General features: G+C 39.0%; 1 protein-coding gene across 1 annotated transcript in view; it reads right to left on the bottom strand.

Moving 5' to 3' along the window:
* The window catches only part of ppp1r3ab (protein phosphatase 1, regulatory subunit 3Ab), a 41502-nt gene extending 18144 nt beyond the window's left edge, over nt 1-23358 (bottom strand). Inside the window, exons 1-2 of the mRNA XM_052030701.1 lie at nt 23274-23358; nt 1263-1929 (exon numbers count right to left, since the gene is read on the bottom strand). Of these exons, the coding sequence (XP_051886661.1) occupies nt 1263-1929; nt 23274-23358 (752 nt within the window). The remainder of the gene's footprint in view (nt 1-1262; nt 1930-23273) is intronic.
* Between the last annotated feature and the right edge of the window lie 2071 nt (nt 23359-25429).

The raw sequence follows: 25429 nt of genomic DNA on the forward strand, positions 1-25429 counted from the left end.
AACAATTTCAAAATCTCTGAGATGTTCTTCTCTGCCTCAAAGAATTACATACATTTTACAAATGGAAACAGGATGTTTCCAACTGATCAATCCTCCACACAAACAGTGGTCTTAGTCCCTGTTTCCATTTCCTTTAACTGTCTTTCCTAAAGCAATTTCCACAAGACCACAGCAGCCCATAACTCCTCCGCTAACTGGCAACTTTTCCTCAAAAGCTGGAATTTTTCCTCCTTCCCTCAGGAATATACAAACATAATCTCCTTTAAAGGAATATGGTGACTCTTTACCTATTGCATACTTCTTAAGTTTATTCCAGAGGATAAAGAATCTCTTTTACAAAACTTGTAAGCTCTAAACTAATTCTTTCCCTGCAGATTTTGAAGATTTTTAAGCTCCAACTAAACCTACTCTCTCCATCAGAGATTGATATGTAACCAGACTGAATCCATTACTGTTATCATAGCCTTCTTAACTCTGTGCATTTACAAATTAAATAAACCCAAATCTCAGTAATCAGCCTCACAACTAACATAAATACAATGATTCTATGCTCCCCCCCCCCCCCCACCTCATCTATTGCCTCCTGTGTACCATGGATGTTCTCTGTGGCTTTAGACCAACTGTCTGGCCTTGTGTTGTATCCTCTTGGGGAAAGGCACCAACAATAATCAGTGTTTCATGACTGACTATAATAATATTCAGACAAGTTAATTAGAAAGTTTGCAAAAAAAACATAAAAATAAATGAAAATATACACCTTAACTTCCTCAGGCAGAGAGCTATGAGCAGCCAAAACTCCTTAAGAGGAGTGACCAGTGATATCATCAAGTGTTTTCTCTATAGTCAGACCAATTTTAACATTCTCCATGCCACAGAACAATGGAGCACAAATTGGAACCACTCTGCCCAGCTTGGTTAAGTGACCCACCTGCTGGTATATTACCTCCCTGAACCATGAACTTTGTAAACATGCTGTGATACAGGTAAAAATTACAGTATTGTATCCTATTGTAGTTATTATAGTAATTATAGTTTTGTATCACAGCCTAATTTTGTAGACTACTTATTATTGTGTATGCGACTAAGGAAGAACATTATTTTCAAATGAACTCTGTGAGCCCCTCAGTCAACACAAACCACTTTTCATGGCTACCCATTCTATTAACTCAAAGTGATGAGTCCTTCTGAGTTGTTTTTAAATAGTGCAGTGCCCATGGTGGTAAATGAGATCAAACATATCCCAAACCTGAAAGTGCCCTCACCTATATGACGTCTTTAGGCAGCTTTTTAAATTTCGGTCATCGAGCTCTTCTTGGGGTTTTTCATTTACATTCAGGTCATCCTTCTTGTGACAAAGGACCACATAATTTTTGTGATCATTGTTTGCCCAATAAATACCATGGTGAGTTTCATAGCGGATGGCAAATTCGACTTTGGCGCCGTCTTTCAGATAAGGGGGGACTAGTTGAATTTTGAACGTGAACTGGTCAGTTTCGCCATCATAAGAATCGGCCACATAGTCAGCCAGGATGTCATAGTAACTCTCCCAATTATTTAATGTCATCCGGATGTACACTAGTTTTTCATACGATATATTCAGTACACGAATTAGCCCTTTCATGCGGTTCGTACCCGGGGGAAACTCTGTTGATTCTAGTTCCACTTTCTGAGCATAAAGTTTCTGCTTCAATTGCTCGGGGGAGGACGGCAACTCAAAAAGTGGCAGCAGAAGGAATTCATCCAGGGGTGCCCGTTCATCCTGCGCTCCAGCGCCCAGCGAGCAGCTGCCCACGTCCCACTTGTCATACTCTCTCACTGATACAAGATCCAGGCCAAATGCATCAGCAAAGGAAACTTTTCGACTGAGGTTTACCGGAGGTTGCGAGCTTTCGTCTGAGGAAGAACTCCGTCTTCGTGGAAGCGGGAGGACTTTGGTTTAATCCAGATCTCAATTGACGTTTTCGTCCTCTGCGAAGACATCATTCTCAGCTGGCAGACCCAATAAACTGACCGAAAAATGTGGGTTTCGGTTTTTCTCGGCGGGCTCCATCGGTGTGGGCACAGTTTACTGAAGCAAGATCTCCCAACTAGTGGCTGGAGATATTTCTGGCAAACAAATTTTAACACAACGGCTTTGGTTACAGTTGACATTGTAAAAGAGCTCAGGTCTATTAATAGCTGCACTGGCTTGTGAACTATGCTCGTCTGCTTTCTCGCAGATTTACTCCTCCTAACATCGGCTCCTTGTTTTTGGCTCCACACAGTGCACAGACAGTTGGGCCAAAGCTCATTTCACAGATAATACAAAAGAAACTTTAACTGTAGAGAAGTGTCACCATTTGCAATTAAGGCAAGACGCTCATGAAGATGCCGATTTATAGGCTTATTTCTCGCCCCCCCCCCGGCAAAATAATGCAGATACATTCAAATAAGTGGTGTTCTAGTAAAACATGTTATTGCTGAGTGTTGTGACTAAACAGTTTGTAAGGCGCATTTACTCTGCAAGTTAGGCATCAATATTTATCAGGCTGAAATCTGATACTCTCTCTCTCTCTCTACAGGTGTAGACTGACCTGCAAAACGTCCTCAACATTTTCTGAACATGTGAATGTTGTCAGTCTCCTTTGGTTCTGGAAGAGAACAATGGAACTCCATAGAGGGGACTGTTTAACATTACCTTGGTTTTACACCACATGGAGTGTAAATCCAGTGGTGCCTCAAACTCCATTTACAAAACGTTCATGGTCCAACCTACCTTTTGGAAATCCACTAATTTCTGCTTTGATGTAAATAGAACTGGATTATCTTCTCCCTATTTCCATTTATTTTTATAGGTAACTATTGAGGAAGGAAGTTGCTCCCGCCTACACTGAGGCACATCCACAGCTCTCCTGAGGTTAAACTGCTATAGTTTCCAGCCAGGGAAAGGTCAGGCAATGTGAAGTACATGTTTCCAACTGGTTGAAACAAACTACAGCTGCTGGTCTCTGAGCAGAGACTGCAGAGGATACAAACTATTAAATGTACTTTAACCTTTGTTGGACCTTGAGAGTGTAGAACCTGGTTCCAGCACAACTCCTCCTGATATCTCAGCTAGTGAACTTCTATATTTACAAGAGGCTTGTGCAGTTCCTCCTCATACCTCAGCTATTGGACTGTTATATTTATCAGGGGCTTCTGCATCCTTTTACTTCACTTTAGCTTTGTGAGAGATATGTGGATCAAGGATTCTTCCATTTTCTGCAACCCACAAGATAACATTGTATGAAGTCCCAATGACCCCTGCCTTCTGATTCCTAGAAAACTGGATGCTGAGTCATTATATTCAAGGCTGAGATAGATTTTTGGACTACAAGGAATCAAGGAATACAAGAATCAGACAGGAAATGGAGTCAAGGTCAAAGGTCACTGATACTGGAGCAGGATTGGGCGCAGTAAGGCCTCTTCCTGCTCCTAAAATTCTTATTGTTATTGTGGTATATTGGGTGTGTCTGCACTATTAAGAACCATGTATATCACGTGTTATGGCTTCTTAAAGCATTGTCATGAATATAGAATGTTTGTCTAGAAGTTCTATCTTGTGCAGTTGCCTCACTGAACAACAATGTATAGAACATACAAAAACTACATTGATGATGAGTTTGGTATATTGCCACTGAGGAAGAATGAGGTAAAAGAGAATGGAATTCCTAGATAGAACAATAATGATGATAGGCAGGGGATGTGGTGGAGCTTGTAAAGAATACATTGCAGCCTCTATACCTGGATGGGCAGAGATGCCCTGAGAGAAAATGATATCTTCTAGGTCCCTGGGGAAGAAACAAAATAAAGCAACACAATGATACACAGGATATTACTGTGATTACAGGATACACAGTAAGAGATACAAAAAATGCTGGTCACTTTATTATTGCCACGAATGATCTTTCCTTTGAAGATATTGTAAGAAATTTTCTGGGACATTTTAAGCCAGCACTTTCAGAGATTTTCACAGGCTGCACATTCAGTATGCGCAACCTGAGACTAGAAGTGATAGTGGACGGACATATTGTCAAGTTAAAGACACCAGCTAAAAGGTTCAACTTTTTGACTTCTTTCGATTGGCACTGATGGATTGTTTGGTATGTGAGCTGTCAAACAAGAAGATTCAAGCAAAGCTGGGCTGCTGGGCCCAACAGTTGAAGGAGCAGGTGGAATGTGAAACAATTTTGTGCCAAGCTAACCTTGTAGTGCAGACAGGGAGCAAGCCCAAAGAGATGGTAATGGGGGATGGTATTCTTCTTCAAGCCTGAGCAATGCAAATATTATGTCTTTGGCAGGAAAACAATAGATCATAAGTGCTGAAGCAGGAAGGCTGCGAGATTGTGAGGCTCCTGTGAGGGGAAAAGGCAAGGGCCCTTGCTCTGGCCATTATGGAATGCACCATAACAATGGAGTAATTCATGTGCTGGAATTGGAGAGCTAGGAGGTGCTGTTAGGTATTTTTAATGGAATTTACTGTACATATGTAGAGAGAGTTACGTTAGTCATCTCCTTATCAACTGAGGACATCATTATTAGCATGTGCATAGACACTGCAGGAAGCCAGTTGGTTATATTGCAAGTAGGTTGTACTGAGAATATCTGAAGCAGTTTCTGTTGCGAGAATAAACACTTATGGTGGAGGAATTCTGCAGTTTTTGGGAGACATAGGCTACTGAGTTGCCAATGAAGGCAGAAGATTATTGATCATGATTATGGGCCAGAGTTACGTTCCTACAGATATGGCCACAGATTGGAACGACTCACTTGAACTGTGAGACTGTGTGTTAGAATAAGAAATAGAAGTAGGAGTAAGCCAATCAGCTTCCTAGCTCCTACCCCACCACTCAATAAGATTATGACTGATCTTTCATCTCAGAGCCACTTTCCTGCACTAACTCCATATCCCTTCATTCCTTTAACATCCAAAAATCTAATGATCTTTGTCTTGAATATACTCAGTGACTGATTCTCTTCAGCCCTCTTGGGTAAAAAGTTCCAAAGATTCATTACTGGTTGGGTGAAAAAAATTCTTAATACCTCAGACGTGAATAGCCATCTTTAATTCTGATACTGTGAGCCATTGTTTTACATAGCCCAGCCATGGGAAACATCATCTCTGCATCTGTCCTCTCCAGCCCTATACAAATCACCTGTCATTCTTCTAAACCCAAGAGAATATAGGCCCAGTAAGCTTAATCTCCCCTCATAATACAAATCACCTATCACAGGAATCAACCTTGCGAGAATACCTTCCTTAGATAGGTAGACTATTGGAGCCTATTGCAGAAGTCAGTTATTTGTTGTGTCAGGAAATCATATGGGACCCGAAGGTCCAATATGCATTACTAAATACTTACTTGCTTTCTCTCTCCTAGTTTCTACATTCACATTCTATCCAAACTGTCAGATAGTTTGCTTAGTTCTTAGAAATAAAGTGTATTCCCTGACTTGTGGCTCTGGGTATCCACAGAGAAGCAATACAATTAGTCCTATAGTTTGATTCTGGAACACTACTTGACAACATGAGAGAGAGCAGACATTTATCCTGGGACAGAGAAGCTTGTGTCTTTCCCTTGAAACCCCTGCAATTTGAACAGGGCTGTCCCTCAAGAATCCAACTGCTCAGACCGACATGATATGTGAAGGAGGTAAGAGACTGGAAACTTATTTGTACTTTAAAGCCAGAGGAACTCAAAAGCCAAGAATGGCATAGCTTGAGTGTCCACCAAAGCTGCCTTTAGAAGCTTCATCATTGTGGACCCATACTAAAATGTTCAAAGTGCTAAGCACAGGCTTTGCAGCTGATTGTATTGTTTCCCTACCCTTATCAAATTCACATTGTGAGTGAGAGCTGGACTCCTTCAAGTCCTTGAGCATTATTTTCATGTTAACTGGCAGCCAGTCTAATGCATAAAACAGCTGAGAGTATTTAGATTTTTGTCCAGATCTCTTGATTAGGCTGGATGTAGTAAGACTTCATTACCACTCTTCATTTGAGTGGTAAGAAATAAACTTGAAATTAAGAGCGGTAGGACATAGAAGATCCCAAGGCACCATTCCAAAGAAGAGAAGGGAAATTATTTCTGGTAACTAGGCCAATATAATTTTATTTGGACTCGCACAAATCAACTGCTATGTTGCCTATATTACTATAGTACTAGCACTTCAGAAGTACGACATTAACCATAAAGTGTTTTGGGATATCTGAAGGGGATATCAAAGAGGCTACATAAATGCTCCAGCTCCATCACAATAAAAAATCTAAAAATTCATTCTGAAAATTCTGCTCTGATGGAGACTCAAAGGACAAAGGGTAAATGCTCGTAAATATTATAAATCTGAAAGAGAGAATGTGGAAAAATTTAAAACCAATATTGTGTTGTTGGAATTTGTCAGTTACCCTGAAAGTATGGATGTGCTACCTGTTCATTAATGGCTCAATCACCAAAATTAATAGGCCTGTATATATTTAACCAAGATAGAGTTTCCACTTTCTCTTTCCTATACTTTATAATGAAACAGATTATTAATATGACTATTTTACAAATATCTTTGTAAACAATGAAGACCTAGACTTTGAATGTTAGCTTAAGAGTGGCACTTTAACCAGAATGACAACTAGAACTTGCCTTCTTAGTCTGTGTGTATCTTACTTCAGCCCCAATGCTAGGGAACCTTAATTGTTTCTGCATTAGTCTCAGAAAGTAAATGGGTACATAACAGAGAAATGTTGGATTCAGTATATGTTGTACTGTTAACATAGAGTAAATGTTTTGAACAGTGTTGCAGTATATTGTTCATCATTTTTTCCCTAAAGGCAAGTTATTTTCCTTTGCCAGTAATAATTACATGGCTCTGTCATAAACAATATCTACAATTTGTGGATGTATGCAATTCCAATTCATGCATTTGGTTTGCTATGGTTCTTGCTTAATTATGACAAACTGTTTCCAACTAACAAGTTACTGATTAACAAGTTAGTTATCAGTTGGATAGAAAAATGGATAGTCATGATATATTAAACATCTCCAACAAAACCTCCAATACAGGATGAAGGCAAGAGTGATGACATAACATGGAGGAAATCCATAAGGATTCCAGCTTTGCTTATGAAGATTCCTAACATTCAACTGACAAATCTCAAACTCCATTACCATTCATGAAAAAAAGAGAACATCTACCAGTAGCCATCATTCACCTATATATTTCATTGGTTGCAAAGGAAATCCCTTGATCACCCATGCATTGACTGAGTCTGGCTTCAATTTGAACAGTTAGAAAAACAGTATACAACATAACATCTCTGAATGACCACTTCATAAATGTGATCAAATGTGAAGAAGTGAAAGGAATTACTGGAGCATCTCATCAAATAACCGGAATGATTTTGCTCATGGTGATTTCAGGTAGATATGTAAAAAGAAGGCACTGGAGAGACTTAGAAAGCTTTGCCATCTTGAGTTAGAGTATGTCACATTTCTGTTCATTGTGATTTTTCCAATCAAGTTCTGTTACTGGGACAGGTTTGTAATAGATGAAACCTATGTGTTCAATGGGGTATTTAGATCTATAATGTGGAGACATTATTTTAACAACCAAAAGATGGAAATGTATGGATATATAATAAGTAGAATGTGTGCTTACAGTGAATATCAGGACAAGTCAAACTATAGGTCACTACTGGGGATTACTTAACTCCAGGAAGTCCTCAGTCATCTATTAAAATTTTTATTTGACTAATATAAGATGCTCGTTTTAGTAAATACCTTGTGTGATATTGACCAAAAAAAAGGTATTGTATTAAACATTATCGTACTTTGAGAAATATAGAGATAAATAAAATTTTTGCAGAAGATAACCATTTATTCCATCCAATACCACATTTATATAACTGATTGTGTTCATTAGTTTAAGTAATGTATTTTGTTTTAATTATTTGTTTTATTTGAAATGGTTTATGGATCAGTTTTTAAGCTACTTGTAGTAATCAAAGGCTGTGCTAACTTACTAAAGCGGCTATTGTGGAAAGTTCAGTGGGATTCCATTGTATTCTGACAAAAAATGGCATCATGCCATTATAGCAATTAAATATAAAATTGTTTTTGCAATTTTCCTTTTTAGTCTCTTATTTCATTTTTCACTACATTCTCACTGTGAGTGAGTGAGAGAGAGAGAGAGAGAAAGAGAGTAGGGGGAGGGAGAGAGAGGGGGAGGGAGAGAGACAAAGAGGGAGAGCAAAGAGTTCATCAGTTTATAGGGTCCTGCCAGTGTACTATAAATAGTAGCAGTGATGTATGTGAGAGCAGCCCAAGATCACTGTCCTCAAAGTTTTCTCTTTCCATGTGGGAAAGGCCACTTCTCTGCATGTAACCTGATGTTGTGGCTAAAGTCATAAACTCAGTGTTTCGGGAATTCTGCGCAGTCATGTCTGTTCTGATGGAAATGCGAGGCATGCTGCACATGTGCTACAGCTTTGTTCCACTGCCATGAAAGTGCTTCCAATGTAAAATTTGCTCTAGTTCTACAAAATGTAGTCAGGGAATTAGGGAGGTGACACAATTATATCAGTCTGTCATAGGCAGTTCCTTGGGATTGTCGATGAATTACTTCCATTCTGGTTTTGTAGGTTCTGGGATGGGAAATGAGGCCAATGTGGGAGCTGCAGACCCTTGCAAAGATGAGGTAGGTTGTGGCTGTTGGTGCAGGAGGTAGGTAGTTTGTCAGGTGGTGCACTCCTTCGTCCATTTACACAGGGCCTCAGTCTGTCCTCCATGCATGGCCTTGAGATTCTCAATACCATCCCAAATGCTCCTTCTTCACTTTGTGTGGTCGTGTGCCAGAGATTCCTGGGGTTAGTGGAATTTGGACATTTGGAAAACAAGGAGGTTTTCAGCACATCCTTGGATCTTTTCCTGGTAAACTCCTCCCATGACCAGATCCGGAACAGTGTTTAGTTCAGGAACCTGGTGTTGGGCTTGCAAGTGATGTGACCTTCCAGTGCAGCTGGCTAGGTCTAACTAAAACAATGATATTGGGGGTATTGGGCCAGGAGAAGGCAGTGGTATTGGTTTGTTCGTCCTTTTGAGAAATTAGAGGATTTTGCAGAGACATGGTTGATAGTTTTTTATCAGTGTCTTGAGAAATTTATTATTGGTAGTCCAAGTCTCAAAGGCATATAGGAAGGCAGGGATTCACTGCTCTCCAGTTCACTATGCATTTTGTGCTAGGTCTGAAGTCTTGATCTTCAAATTCTCTTCTATCAATTGATCATAGGCTGTGGTGGCACATTGAAGGTGGTGGTAAATTTCACCATCAGTGTTTGCCTCTGAGAGTTGGCTCCCGACATATGTGAAGTGGTCCATGTTTTCCAGGGTCTTGCCATGGACCTTTATGGTTGGAGGGTAACATGGTGCAGCAGGGCAGGTTGAGAGAGGACCTTTATCTATTAGATATTGAGTGTAAGGCCCATCCTCTTATATGCTTCCATGGAAGTGTCAGGGATGGCTTGGAGCTCAACTTATGAGCACATGCACACACAACATATCTGCAAACTGATCTTGACTTCTGAGGAACCTTGGTTCCATTAGTGTAGTCACCATTGGCTAAACAGATTCCCATTAGTTCTTAAGTTAGCACCACTCCCACAAGAAATTTGTTGAAGGTGAGATGTAACATTGTGGCAAGAAATTTTGAGACAAGTGCTGGGGAAATAATGCAGGCTGTTTCTCACTGGTCTTTACTGCAGATGGTTCTGCTGTAAACCCACTGGCTAATATTGCAGCTTGCATGCCATCGTGGAGCAACTGTAGGATGGAAATGAATTTCTGTGGGCAGCAGAATTTAAGGAGGGTGTTCCAATAGTCCCTCTTGATGATGGAGTCAAAGGCTTTGGTGAGGTAGAGAAAGGTCATGTATAGTGTTTGGTGCTGTTCCCTACATATTTCCTGAGTTGTCTCATGGTGAAGACCATGTACACCATGCCTCTGGATGGACAAAATCCACACTTTGATTCAGGGAGCAGCTCTTCAACCCCTGAGAGGAGATGACTGAGGAGGCTTAATGCTAAAATACACCATCTTTTACCAAGATGGAATCACAGAATTGTACAGCACGGAAATGGACCCTTTCAGCCAACCTCGCCCATGCTGACAGTGAGGCCTATCTACGCTAATTCCTATTTGCTTGCACTAGGCTCATATCCCTCTATGCCTTTCCTATCTAAGTATCTGTCCAAATGACATTTTCAAATGATTAAACTGAAGACTGCAAAATATGAAGAAAATTGAATTAATTTGGAGGATTATTAATGATGAAGTCAAAATAAATATCACATGAGCCTAATTTCTAATACTATAAAATGTGCCTTTCACATTCCAAAATGGTAAACTTAAAAGAGCTGGAATTTGTGACAACTAGAAAATAAGTATTTTACTTCTTAATCAAAAACAGAAATGCTTCAGAACTCAGCCAGTCAAGCAGCATCTGTGGAAAGTGAAACCAGTCAGCGTTTTAGGTCTGCAATGCTTCGTCAAGACTGGGGAGAGTGGAGGGTTTACATTTTTCAAAGCAAAGCAGTGGGGAGGTGTAAGACAAAAGACCATATGGAGATAAGTTAAAATGGATCAAGTGATAAGGTGAGTGAGTACTGACTATTAGCAAGACATTTTAAAGAAATGGGGTGAGAAAGGGACATTATTTTTTTAATCTTTCCAGGCTGAAATTTTTCTTTCACTCACTACCACATTTAGATATGGACTTTTTATATTTAACAGTGTTGTACAATAACTGCAAACTGCTGAAATGAATTACACATGGAACATTTTGAACCAATTAACTAAAATAATCAAGTATTACTTGTCTATTTAAAGTAAACTATTGTAGGAATACAGGTAATTGCGTTAGGTTAGAAAACACAAGAAGATTGATTAATGAACACCATGTGGATTCTAGCAAGTCGTTTACAAATCTAAACTGATTAAGGTAATTGTATAAAACATTTGCAAACTGTTGAAAATAGTTTCATTACAATGGACTAAAGCTGCAATTAGTGAGCAGGACAGGGTTTGCAACATTGGAGCTGGACTTGTTTCCAACCATATTCCATAACATATAGTAAATTAAGAATTTTTTTTTGAAATACAAGTTAAAAAGTGTGATTCACAGTGAAATACAATAGAATGTTTTCAAAGTCAGGGCAACAGCTAAATAATGCAGAAAAAAACAGTAGTTTGCAAGAAGAATGGGTGCTCTACTGATGTGGTGTTAGCACAGTGAGAGAGTACAGTATATCTGTCACCAGGAGTGCATTGAACTGTTCAGTTAATCTTGTTATGCTATGATTTGTGCTAGAATCTAATGATTAATTAGTCATTTTGGTGAAATGAGAATTTAAGGAGCACAACTCAAGACTGAAACATAATATGATACAATTACTGTTTTAACAGTATATGCAAGAACAAGGCTCTGTCAAATAAAGGGTCAATTTTTAAATCATTTGAAATGCCACATACTTTCTGTATCTTAGCTTTATGAATAAAAAAAAGTTAGATATGAATTTATTACTGCTTATTTATGAAATTCATCTGCAAGTAACTTAATGATTCAAAGACTTTTTAGCAATTATCTCTTAAAGAAAGAACTTTTCATGATCTCAGGGCATTCCAAAGAGTTCCGATGAAGGGTTCCAGACTCAAAACATTAACTATTTCCCCTTCCACAGATGTTGCCCAACATGCTGAGTGTGTAGGCATTTTCTGTTTTTGTTTCAGATTTCCAGCATCTGCATGTTGCCCAACATGCTGAGTGTGTAGGCATTTTCTGTTTTTGTTTCAGATTTCCAGCATCTGCAGTTTTGTTGATTTTCTTTCCAATCAGCAGTACTTCAGAAATGTAGTCACTACTGTAATGCTGTAATAGAAAAAAAACATGTGGCATGATCACACAAACATCAGTGCAATAATGGCCAAATAATCTGTTTTTCATGATGTTGGTGAAGAAACAAATATTCGTCAATGCTCTTTTACATCCATCTGATAGAACATTTAATGTCACACCGTAAAAATGGCACATCCAACGTTCCTGCAATACTGCTTTGCAATGTCGTTCTAGATTTTGTGCTCAAATCTTGAAGTGGGTCTTGAATCCACAACCTTCTGATTTAGAGACACAGGTATACCAGTGAGTGATAGCTGACACTGCAGAGATTGAAAAGCATCATCCTGCTCTGAATAAAACATCTAATATACACTCAGTTTTAACTCAGAATTGTGTATGCTGTGCACAGAAATGCTATGACAGAAATTCTGTTGTCATTATTAATGCAATATTTTTTCTTTAATTTCCAATGAAATTGAGCTTTATTTAAACTCATTCCTTCACTCCTCTTCTTAAAACTTTAACATCTTATAAAATTATTGGAGCTTCCTTTTTGCAGCTCATTATTTATAAAGCAGAGAATGGATGTAACTTGCTTTTGAGAGTTGTTTTCATGTTTTCAGTTAGTTGTTAGATCTAAAGGGTAAAGTTCCTCATCTAAATGCTGGAAGGTCTGCAAAGTGATTTGTTAACTTTGTGCATTTCTATTTGATGTTAGTGATTTTCATTGTTTCAAATTAAACTTTCTTTATGAAATTATTGTCATAAAAGGAACAGTTTTCAAGAAGAATGGCAAGTTGCTGACATAATGTTATTGAAAAGAATGCATTGAACACTTTCTTTTATCCTCTTAGCCTCCATGAATTCTCCTGGAACTTGATGATAATTTAGTAAAGAAAGTTTAATTTGAAACAATGAAAATCACTAACATAGAGATACACAAAGTAAACAAATCACTTTGCAGAATTACTTCCAGCATTAGATAATGAATTTGACCAAAATTTATTAACCAAGGGTGACTACTAACAAAATGAAGAATAATGGAAATGAAAGATGATTATCATCAAAATCGTTTATGTACATTTCAAAACTCATGCAAGGAATTGTTTACATGTGGTGAGAATTCAATGCACAATATACAACAATTATTAGACTGACATCATGCATTGAAAATCACGATTGGTGCATTTTTATATGTTGTTCTCTAGTGTGATGAAATGCAGAATATCTTTAAAAGCTATTCATCAAATGCAGCAAAAATGATTCCCAGGATCAAAGAAGGGAGAAGGGTTTGGCAAAAACTCTGGTCATTTGACGCACTGTGACAGCTCTTTGGTAGAGTTGTTCAATTCATCTTAATCCCCTGCCCTTTTCCCATCCTTCTGTAATATTTATCAAATTATCTTTAAATGTTAATAGTTTCCTTTTATCTACCACAGTACATTCCAGACAGCAACAACTCTCTGTATAATGTCTTTGTTGTTGTTTCTAGTTCTTTAGCCTTATATTTCAGTCCACTGTCCTTCATCAAAACTGCTGATGATTTTGAATATTTTACCAGATCTCCCCTTAACTTTCAGTGCTCTGAAGAGAACAACTACCGGTCTCTACTATTTCAACATAACCAAAATCCTTTTTCATAGGTACCATTCTTGTAAGTCTCTTCTGCACCTTCTTAAAGTTTGGTGCCCAGAATTGGACATAATACTCAAGATAAGGCTCAAGTAATTATATAAAGATTCAACATACATGTTTTTTTCTATTCTTTTATTAATAAAGCTAAGGATTCCTTCTGCTTAATTAACACTCTTCTTAACTTGTCCTGCCATATAATGTTCTGCACAGACACCAGGTGTTGCTGCTCCTGTAATTTCCTTAATATTGTACTATTTAGTTCATATTGCACCCCACCCCCCTTCATGTTTCCTACCAAAGTTCAGTCCTCTCAGTGTTAAATTCCATCAGCCCACTTCACCGGTCTGCTAATATGCTCCTGAATTCCCTTACTATCCTTTTCAGCATTTACTGTATTTCTGAACTTTGTATCATCTGCAGACTTTGAAAAATATTATATTTTTATATCCACGTCCAGATCATTAATATATAAAACAAAGGTGTTTCCTATCATTGACTCCAGGGAACATTATCTAGTATCTTCCTCCAGGCTTCATCAATGTTGTATCTATACTGTATCTGTCCTTTTAGTCTCATAGGCTTTAATTTGGCTATATCATCTGTGAGTATGAAGAATTATTGAGAGGTAAATAGTTTGAATCATAACTTTTCTTTTCAAAACCTCACTACTTCAAGAAAATGAAGCAGCTTTTCAAACTGGAGTAATATCCAAGAGAGAATTTTGAAGCAGATGGTTACTCTCAATGACAGAATGATAAAAATCCAGTGAGTGATGATTGGAATATACCTACATGTTATAACAGAAGTATTTTAGTTGAGTTAACGAGTTGCAAATTAATACTTGTGAAAAAAAAACTAAAGTTATCAGACATTTACATTTTTAGAAAATTTTAATTCAGTAATTATTTTCACTAAGAATGTATGTTGTCACCTTCATTCTCCTCCACTCTGCCTCTGCATCAGCTCATCCCTGATGAAGACCTGATCCATGTTTTTATCCTCTCTAGACCTGACTACTCCAATGGACTCTTGGCTCATTCTACACTCTGTACATTTGAGGTCATCTAAAACTTCTTTGTTCCATTCCATCATTATCCCTGCACTTCCTGTCCTGCACTGGGTTCCAGTTAAGCAATGCCTCAAATCTAAATGTGTATTGTATTCAAATACCTCCAACATTTCCCCTCTTCCTCTATCTGTAAGCACCTCCTGTCCTTGTCATTATTCATTCCTCCAATTTTGAGCTCCAATCACCCTTGAATTAATTGTTCTACAATTAACGGCTGTGCCTTCAGTTGCTATGCTCTGGAATTCCATTTTCAAACCTCTCTACCTCCCTTTCCTTGAAGCAGTTCTCAAAGTCTGCATCCTTCACTAAGCTTGTAGTCATTTTCTTTAATACCTTTTTTACGTCAAATTTATTTCAAAATGCTCTTCAGGTATTTTGCTACATTAAAGTAATGATCCAAACAAATGTTGTTCTTTTGTTGCATTAGATTTGTTAAAAACAAAATTATATGTAAGTATTTTGAATTGTTAAATCAGTAAATGTTTTTCAAGGAACAGTAACAAATAAAATGATCATTTTGTTTTAAGAATACATTTCAGAATGGCAGACAACTCGATAATATAAAAAGATTCACTGCATTACAATTTATATTGATGATTAAGAATATTGGGTGGCACAACATCTTTTGAATTATCTTATCCCTTTGACTTTAGCTGAAATTCAAAGGCAAAAGTTAATGGTCTCCTTTCTTTGAAACAACATATTGCCCATGCATTAAATGATAGATCAGTTTTCCTAGGGATACCTATACTAATACAAATCTAAGTAGATTCAGCACAATTTGGTACTAATCTGGCAATCTTATTCTGAAATCTCAAACAGTTTCCTTGATCTGGAAGATAACAAAGGCATTAAAAGAATTTGAATTTGTGCAGATTCTTTTATATTGTAAAATAGTCCAAGACACTTCTTAAAGATGAACATGATCTGAATAGCACTTGGGAAAATTGATTGGATATGAGAAGCTGAGTCTGGAACAAGTTGATGTTTTCAAAGAGTGGACACCAGGTAAGGTATAATTTACCTGGATATGGTTGATAGTGCCAACATGTAAAAGAGACAAACATAATTTCCACTCCATAATTCTCAATATGCTGAACAATTTAATTGCATGGCATCCATTTTAGGTTTTAAGTAGTTAAGAAACATATTTGGTGAGCAGGAAGCATGCATAAAATGTCTGCCATACTCCAGATTGGATTGGGTTCCTCCATGCCAGGTGCCAGAACTGTTTGGAAAACCCATTCTTAGATTAAAATAATGAGCCCACATTAGATGCAGGATCCTTTTATCTCTCTCTCTGAGTCTGACTTACCGTGTGATAACTTGCCCAGTAACTCAAGTCATTAACAATTCATTAAGAACAGGGCAGAACCATTATTTTAAGAGCACACCCCTCCACACGTTTTAAATTCTCAGTTGTCCACTTAGGCTTCTTGCTATACTGCTTCCTGCATTCCACAAGTAAATTTGAACTTTTTGAGAAGTCCTTTGAAGACGTTACTCCAGCTTTGTGTTGTGTGATGTTGATGCCTTTAGGGCTGGGATAGGGTGTCAAACAGCAGGGATGGAAGGAGTGTGCTGGAGTAGCTCTGAGTAGAGGAAGGAGAAGGCACTGTGCAGCATATGCCCACAGCAAGTGTTCAGGAAGTATGCCACATACCTTAGCTTCACCCAGGAGCAGGGTGAAATGCCAGCACTTCACAAAGCTGTCACTGAGTTCATCCAGAGCTGCCACAGCTGGATCCTCAGCTGTAACCATCAAGGTCACCATAACCCTTTACCTTTTATTGTCTGAAACAACAACATGAATTATGTCATTTTCATTGCCCGACTTATTGTGCACTGCAGTATGCACAAGGTGACAGAGGTTCCCATGCTGACGGCGACAGGCTCTGGGAAACACATGCATCACGTTCTCTTTGGACAGTATATTGTAGAATTAACACGCCCACTATTGCAGGCCTCCCTGGGGTCCAAAGTGCCATGAAGTGTGCAAACTTTGCCTTGTGTATCTGTATTACCAGTCAGGACTCTTCATAAATAGAAAGTGAATAAGCAATGTATGTGACCACAGGCTCTGTGTCTTGCACGTCAATGCCTGGCTTTCAACAACTAACACCATTTATCGGTAATGCACCAATACCTGTACTACAGCCAGATTGCCAAGTCAAAGGCCAGCTGGTACAGCTACAGTAATAGTGTACTGAACTGGTAATCCAGACATCAGGAAAAATGATCCAGAAGCATGAATTCACATCTCACCACAATGCCTGAAAAATATAAATGCAGTTCATGAAATAAATCTGAAATTTACAAGTCAGTAAAGGTAACCATGAGATTAGATTAGTGTTCTATTCCCCTTCAGGCAAGGAAATATGCCATCCTTATCTGGTCTAATCAACTCCAAACCCATAAGAAGGGCTTGCTTCTGTGCTGTATCTCCCTATAAGTACTGGGCACCTGCCCATTAAAATGAGGTACTAGCTTGAATATCATGCCCAGGGTAAACTGGCCTAAGTAGTACGTGTCTGATGCCTATTTTCAGGAATAGTTGAACCTCTATATTATCCCTTGAATAATTACTTACAATAAACAAAACTAAATTATATCAAGCTTGATAAATCAGTTGGTGGATATCACAAACAGTTACACCTGTTGCTTGCTTACAAGGATAATTTTCTGGATTCAGTAGTGTTTAGGGATGCACTTCAAACAGAATACTCAGAACATCCTTTTCCATCACCATTTTTTCTTCTACATGAAAGTTAACTTCTGTATTTAATTTTGAAATGTTTTTCCCCAGAGATGCTTGGCAGATTATTAGTGAATCCAGGAGATGGCGCCAAAGAACTAATAACGTCTGTGAAATGACAAGATTGTGGATTATAATATTCACTCTTTTAGGTTTAGGAAATTAATTATATATTGACAGCTGTTGTCCACAAATAATATTTGACAGAATTTCATTATTATTCACACATTAGGAATTATACTAAAGGATATATTAATGACTGTACCTCTGCCACAATTTTAACTACAGGAAGTCCCCGACTTAGGAACACCCGACTTACGAACACCCGTACATACGAACCGACCTTCGTTGTCTTCACGACTTTCGGTTCGTAAGCGGGCCCGGCCCCCGATCCTACCATGGCGGCGGTACACCTTCTTTGGCCCAACCCCAGGCCAAGAGCACATGTGTGGCCGGGGAACCCCGGGCCAAGTGAGCATGTGTAGCTGGGGCCATGCATGGCTGCGATCCCCAGGCCAAGTGCGCATGCACGGACACTGTTCCGAGTTACAGACAAAATCGGGTTACGAACAGTCTCAGAAACAGAACTCGTTCGTAACCCGGGGACTTCCTGTACAAGACATAGTTGCAGCAACCACTTACCTGGCATTACAGAGTTGATGTTGTTTATCAGCAAACACCACTAAAGTAAGCAGCACAATGAAAAAGTCGATTTTAAAGCAACTTTGTCAAACTTGGGAAATAGAGCAAACATATGGGAAAAAGTATTAGCTCAATGACAGATAAAAAACAAATGTGCTCTTCTTCATTGTGTAAGTCTACTCTCCAGTGTTTTGTCAGGACAGTATGTTGTGATGTAATTGCAGTTTGTAAAATCTAACCCAAGAAACAGATGATATGCAACTTGTTATTGTTCAAATCCCATCAGAAACAAGCATTTTTGCTGCCTCCAGCATTTCTGATTATAAAATACAGTATTCAGGCGTCAAATTATATGTATGTGATAAATGGAGAAGGCAGAATTCGTCATGGGTTGTTACGCCATGCAAAATCAGTCACCCTACCAATCGATGATGCAAGATCAGAGAGCATATGAATATCACTTGAATTAGCTTATCTTTGCAATGAATGTTTGTCATTGTAAACCACCACATCAACGTGTATTCTGCTTATGCAGCAGGCACTTACACACAGATGAATTGTCCCTATTGGAAAAGGAAAGGATTTCAGAGCATTGCATACGGCAGTATCATTGGAACTTCCTTTTTTTCCCATACTACCACATTCAGCTGTAAAAAGCTGGAGAAGTAAAATAGAAGCATTGGACAAATCCCGGGTAATACTGAAAGCTGTGAGTACTGAGTAGATCACAGCAAATCCAGAGGAGACCGACTCGGCTGAGCTTTCTTTGAAACTAAAGGAAGGATCTAGGGATAAGAAACCTGCTAAAAGTATACACTCCAGTCTGTAAAGGAAGTGCTTTGCTTGCAAGTGCCACCTCCTTGACATCTGAATTCCCTCGAGATAATGTTGGAAGAAGCTTCAACTCTCCCCTTACACTGGGCAGCAGAGGCCACCTGTTCTCTTGAGCTCCCTGTTACAGTCTCTCTATCTTGGTGCATCCATCACCACAGCCTTGGGAAACCAACTTCTCCTTGGCAGTTTCACCTCCTTTTCAGAATATTCATTTCTGGGAAGTGGTAAACAAGGCCAGTACTTACTACTTACCTCGGATTGCCCTTGAGAAAGTGGAGATAGACTGCTCTCTTCAACCATGCAGTCCACACGTTGGCAATACTCACAGTGATACCCTGGTACTGTTATGAAGGGAGTTCCAAGACCTTAAACTCAGTTCATAATGTGTCAAGCACAAATAAGTTGTCAACTGTCTTTTATTCATTTTTGCCTGGCTTATGTTAAACTAGTGCAACAAGTGGATGCTGAGAATTTGCTACAATTCCCAAGTCTCCTTTGGACAGGAAAACGGGGGCAGCTTTGCTGAGAATTTCAGACCACTGCTGGGGACCTCACAACAAAAGTGCTCCGGTGGCTCCTGATTAATAGAGTGCAGGGGCTGTATCTACCAGGAAGAGGAGGAAGCCTTCAAGTATGTTCCACCATTCAGCTGGATCAGAGCTGTATTGTACCTTAACTCTATTTACTGACGTTGCTTCTGTAATTGAGATTGCTGAACAGAAATACAGCAATCTCGATTTCTAAAATTTAAACTGACACCCCCAATCTAAACAGCTAGCTTGGGGAAAAGCATTCCAAGTTTCCACTTCCGTTTGTGTAAACAAGTTCTCTTTACTTAGACCACTGCCTGGCCTGGATCTAACATAAAGGCCACATCCCATAGATTTGGACTCTCTTGCAGGTAGAAATGTTTCTGTGTCTCCACTATCAATCTTTAATTATTGTGAATAGTTCACTTAGTTCTCTCTTTTCTCTCCCATTCTGTTTAACTGTGCTCAGAATTTAACACTTTAGGCTCTGGTGTATCTTGCTCTTAGCCAACATGTCCTTTTAGAAACATTGTGTCCAGAACTGAAAAAAAGTACTGTTCCAGAAGGAGCTTATCCAGCATTTTGCAGAACTGTGTCACCACTCTCTCCTATTTACACTTCAGTTTTCTTGAGATAAATGTTGACATTCTATTAGCTGTCTTAATCAATTGTATTCATGTCCACTAAGTGATTTCTGTATTTAGCCCCATACTCTTCATTGCTGATGCACAGTTCCTATATTCCTAGCAGATGAAAATACTTTGAACCAGAGCAAATAACCTGACAGTTTCCCACATTGAAATCCATTCACAACAATTTTGTCCACTCACTCAATCTGGCCACAAATGCCATCATCCTTTGCAGCAGTGTGTAGGCTAGCAGCCCATTACAGCACCATGCTGCCTGTCAGAATATGCAATTGAAAGCACTTTCAAATATCCCTGCCTTGAAAATTATTTCTACATCCCTTTTACAATGTAGAGTAGCCAAAGAAGTTAGCTGAATTGTGTTTATACAGGCTGACATCCAGTAGGTGGTAGACAGAGGTTAGAAGGTTCTACTTGGATGATCAGTTCACACACTGGCACCTGGAGTGCTTGAAAGATGCTTTCTTGACAAGACTGAAATGAGGATAATTTGTAGTAGAATAGAATTTTATAAAATAACTTTTTTCACACATATTCTTAAATTGTCAAAATCAGCTTCTTTGTCCTGGCTGTTCCTACAAGGAACACTTCCATGACCTGCCAACGTATGTGGGAGAGCAGAAGGGAACAATATTTCTCTTCCACTTTGGTGGAGAAATGCGCCGACTCTCTGCACCAACGATTCCTCCCTGTTGAATCACAGACAACAAACTGCACCCTGCCAGTGTAGCTCTGGTTGAAGCACAGCCACGTTATCTTGGCAAAATGAATGGTCGAAATAGTGAAACAGAACACGCTGTTAACGTTTCGATAGTGATTGCAAACTGCTTCCAACAATTCCTTGCCATAATTATGGAAATGATACTTCAACAGATAAAATAGAGGAAATATAAAACTATTTGACACCACTACTGCAAATATATCCAAAGCCTTCAGTCAAACGCGCATGTTTATGCCTTATCGCTGGCGAGTGGGAACGGAGAAGTTAGTGTAGATGAAATATGCATTATGCAGTAATACGATTCACTGTTACATTTCGGCACAATTTATAGGCTTGACTGCGTTTGCCAAGATAAAGTGTTCTATACACAGACAAAACAACATACAGCGTTCATGTCTCTCACTGAAAATCAAGATCGCTTTAATCATTTGAAAATAACCAGCCGATCCAGAAACGTAGACAAGCGTTCCTGAAAATAGGTTACAATACTTGGGAATAGGACGGGATTTAAAACTATGGGTGTTTGAAGCAAACATTTTAAACTATTTCTGGACGCGGATTTAAGTGAAGTGGGATGTTGGGGTGCCTTGTCGGCGCGTCTGTGGCAGTTCGCCTGCCTTCGAGAAAGCCCACTTGTTGAGCTCACTGCCCGCTCACTGAGAATGACCTCTGTTCCCCAGTCACAGATATCCCACAGCAGTCTCCACGTCGCAGAGCTTATCACACTGGAACAGTGAACGCAGTCAGCCTCTTCTATCTTTTAACTAGACCACGAGGAGAGTCGATCTCCAATATATCGATAATTAGACAATTAGAATGTTCTACTACATTTCTGGTGCCAAGTGAGAAGCGTGTGTTCGCTCTCTGTACGTGCACTTACAATTCAATTAACCAATCGGCACTTAAGGCATCTTTTTGCAAAGATTTGAAGCTTGCGTTAGTTTTCGATGTTATTAATGTTGGTGCCAAGAGCGGACCAGATACATCTCAGCATTTTATCAGATGATTGAAAAGCTGTCAAGCTTGGGGGTTTATCCTGCAAAAGTCCCACCAAACTCCGAGTTGGTATCCATGTAAAATCCTGACCTAAGCGGAAAATGTTTCCCAGATTGTTTTCGCTGCTCAGCAAAGCGAACATTGCAAACCCAGCTTGTGTCAATCATCCGTGCGGCTGGGGGGTCGGGGTGGGGGAGGAATTTTGTACAATAAACGATTATAATTTAACGTTAGTTTTGTGCGTGACGAGCGCTGCTGAGAGTACAAATGTTACTCTTTCCATGAGCAAAACCCTAAACCGTGTATACATTTCAATGCAAACGAGAGAAGTGTTGATCAAGATTGTACTGTGTTTAACCCTTGTTTATTGGTGAGGCCAATATCGCCAATGTGTATTTTCTATATGCTGTCTGGTTTTTAAAAAATCTAAGGTATCTTCGTTTCAAGATAGATGCTCCGTAAAGCTGAACACATCGCGTAGATTATTCATGATTTTTCCACTTCCGTCTTCAAACTGGAAGTGCTTGAACTTAATAATTAAAATGACTGTTGATAATTATCAGGGAAATAAATCAAAACAGCAATTTAGAAATTGCATTAATACAATCGGTTTTAGATAAGCGGCGGGTTCTATTGTGGCGCCTGATGCTTAATGTCACAGCTCAGTTTAGGGGTTGACTGCGCGGATGTATCATAAATTCATTGGCGTGTGTAAAAAAAACTACGGTCTTCAGTGTTTTTTTTAAATTTAGAAATGAAAGTGAAGAGCGGACACCCCAGTGCCGAGGACGGAAAGAGTGAATAGATGAGGGGAAACGGGAACCAGGGATTAGCAGTTCCAGGGTTTGTATTTGACGATTCCAGAAGGAAGGAGAAAGTCAGGGAGGCAAGAGTTAGAGAAGCTCAGGCGCTGTAGAAGACCAAAAACTCGTCAACTAATAACTGAATTTCATTCTGACTTTGATCCAATGTCACTTGAATGCTTTTCATTTACAACGGCTGCATTACTGTCCTTCTCAAAAAGTTAAAGATAGCAATAATTCCTGGCAAGTTCCCTAAAACATGTGACTCAATTCATTTGCGACAGGTGAGAAAATAATCGATACAAGAACGCTTCGGCTAGATTTTTCCTTAGGTAACAAAGTCCACTCTAACATTTCATTTCTTAAGCACCGACTACGGAAACAGAGATAACGCTGACAACAGTTGAATATAACCGGCAAGTTACCGCTAAACACCAAATGGAAAAATAGCACTTGGGTTCAGAAAGAAGTTAACCACGAATCGAGGGGTACTTTTGGGGAAACATTGATTTGCAAACATCCAGCAATTAGTACCCTTTATACAAGATTCCTTCCTTCCATTTAAAGTTACTTCGTCATTATTTTGTCATTCAATGTCCTACACCTGTTACCCGTGGTGTAACAAGCAAAATCGTTACAAATAAAGCCTATGTATTTAACTGGCATTTCAAACAAAACTCTTCTGAAACCCAAACGACACAGGAAGGGTGGTTTAAATGTTCTCTGGTGTGAGCACAGCCAACATGTTGGTAACCCGAAAAATTGTGGGTAAACTCGCAAAAGTGCTTCTGTTGTCTGAGTACCACGTACACGCATATAAACCGCCATCGGCGAATTCGCTGGCGTTTTAAAAATCCCCAGGATTTATTTTACATGGTTTTATGGGTTTTGTGATAATTCCAAGATTTACCGGAGTGTTGTGGATTTAGTTTGATTGTGCGCTACACTGCTTTAGGCTATTTGCAGTCCTCGTCTAACATATTTACTAAAACATTTAAAGGACACCTTTATTCAACTGTTTACGTTATGGCCAGGCATTTAAAAGAAAGGCAACGACCTCTTTAGATCTTTTTAGTTTAAAATTAAAAGAAAACATACTGGAAGATTCCTCAACGATAAACTTCTGGTGCTTTGACGGTGGACGGATATTTCTTTCGCTAAAGCTTATCCGCAATCCTATGGAATCGTTAAACAAAGGTCGCATTAGATGCGCGGAGGAAGCAGTTAATCTTCGTCTACATAATATCCTCGTTTTAAGAAAATGCCATAATATTATTATAACACCTGTATATAAAGTATTTGTCACAGTGTTTGGTGTTTTATCTTTCAGGTGTTCCTCGGACTTGGATGCTTTCTGAATTAATGCTATTTAATGTGCAACCAGCAGATGGCACCAGAATTCCACAATTCAATGAAACTCCTTTCTCTCTGATTCACCGTGAGGGATCGAATTTGCTACAAGTGACGAGGTGCGACCTTTTTTTTCTAACTGAAAAAAAACATATTGCAGATATGCTGTTGTATTTGTTATATTCTGATTCGTTATGCAATAGTGGTAACAGTCACAACAATGATGCATTTATGTTGACTTAGATTTGGGTTCACGCTACCATTGAAAGAATGCAGCGTCGGATGTAGAGCCGCATAATATTTATAAAGACTAGTTAAATGTATTCTGCACCACTCATATTTTCTCAAACAGAAAATCGCTTTTAATCAGGGCGGCTATGAAATGCAATCCTGTAAACAATGGTATAAAATTTCCTTATATTTATAACTTCAAATTACTTGAATAATTTTAACGTATTCGACTCCTGAAACACCATTTTCTTTCCCTTAAATAACACGATCAACATTTGTTAAACTGCGTTCAGTTAAATGAAGCGTGCAGCTGTTCGAATGAAAAGGTTTGTTTCATCCGAAACGTGCAAACTACCAGGAAATACCTGTCACCGCGTTTGCAGTATTTAACGCTACATTTTAGTTCTAAACTTGAATGAGTTTTGCATTTCATTCGCACGATGCAGATACTACATTCGGGGCTTTCACGTTGCCATTCTTTCCCTGTTTGAAACACGTTTTCACTAGGGGGGTTCGGATGTATATTCGCTTTGCAATGATTAATAAAAAGCGCTCTAACGGACAGCGGGTCCGATTTATATGAAAACATATAGATTTTAAACAAGGAAGTGATTTTAATGCTACACAGAAAAACGATCAAACTGTAATTGAAGTCTCACCTATGCGGGATATCGCAGGCACAACAGCTCAGTCAGTTACCAATGAATAAGAACTTTTCTGCTAATTGCGGTATTCGGCCGGTTTTCTGAAGTCGTGTCGTTAGATGGAGTCGCAAACCCGCTGAGTTTAATCTGTTACCGACTTGAAACATAACTTCAGAGGGGACAGACATTGCCACCCTTCCACTGTCGCCTGATTTTAGGTAACGCATTTCAAAACGCAACTTTATTCATACGATTGTATATATATATAATTTACCCGCTTTAATGATATGTAGGTTTATACGACAAGAGCGATTGAACGCAATCGTTACCTGTGCAATATTTGTCAAGTATTACTAACTTGCATTGAAACAAGTTGGAGAACGTCTGCCGATTGTCTTATGATAGTCAGCGGACTCGGGCAATCTTACCGTTCAATGAAAATGCCAGGTAGCTGATCGAAGCCGGTCTGCCCGTGCGTTGGATACACGTAACATTTTGGGGAATGTCTCTAAAAGGAATGAAGAGATTTGCAGGAAATATGGATTTGCCTCTTTCTTTTTGCATTGAAAATGGGCCGCCGTACAAGAGGCAAAGAGCGCAGTTTGATGCCCCGTTTAGTCTGGATAAGAAAATCCCAAAGACGGTCGCTCCCCCCCCCCCCCCTCGTGTAAACC

The sequence above is a fragment of the Pristis pectinata genome, chromosome 15, assembly GCF_009764475.1.
Source record: "Pristis pectinata isolate sPriPec2 chromosome 15, sPriPec2.1.pri, whole genome shotgun sequence".
NCBI classification, from domain to species: Eukaryota; Metazoa; Chordata; class Chondrichthyes; order Rhinopristiformes; family Pristidae; genus Pristis; species Pristis pectinata.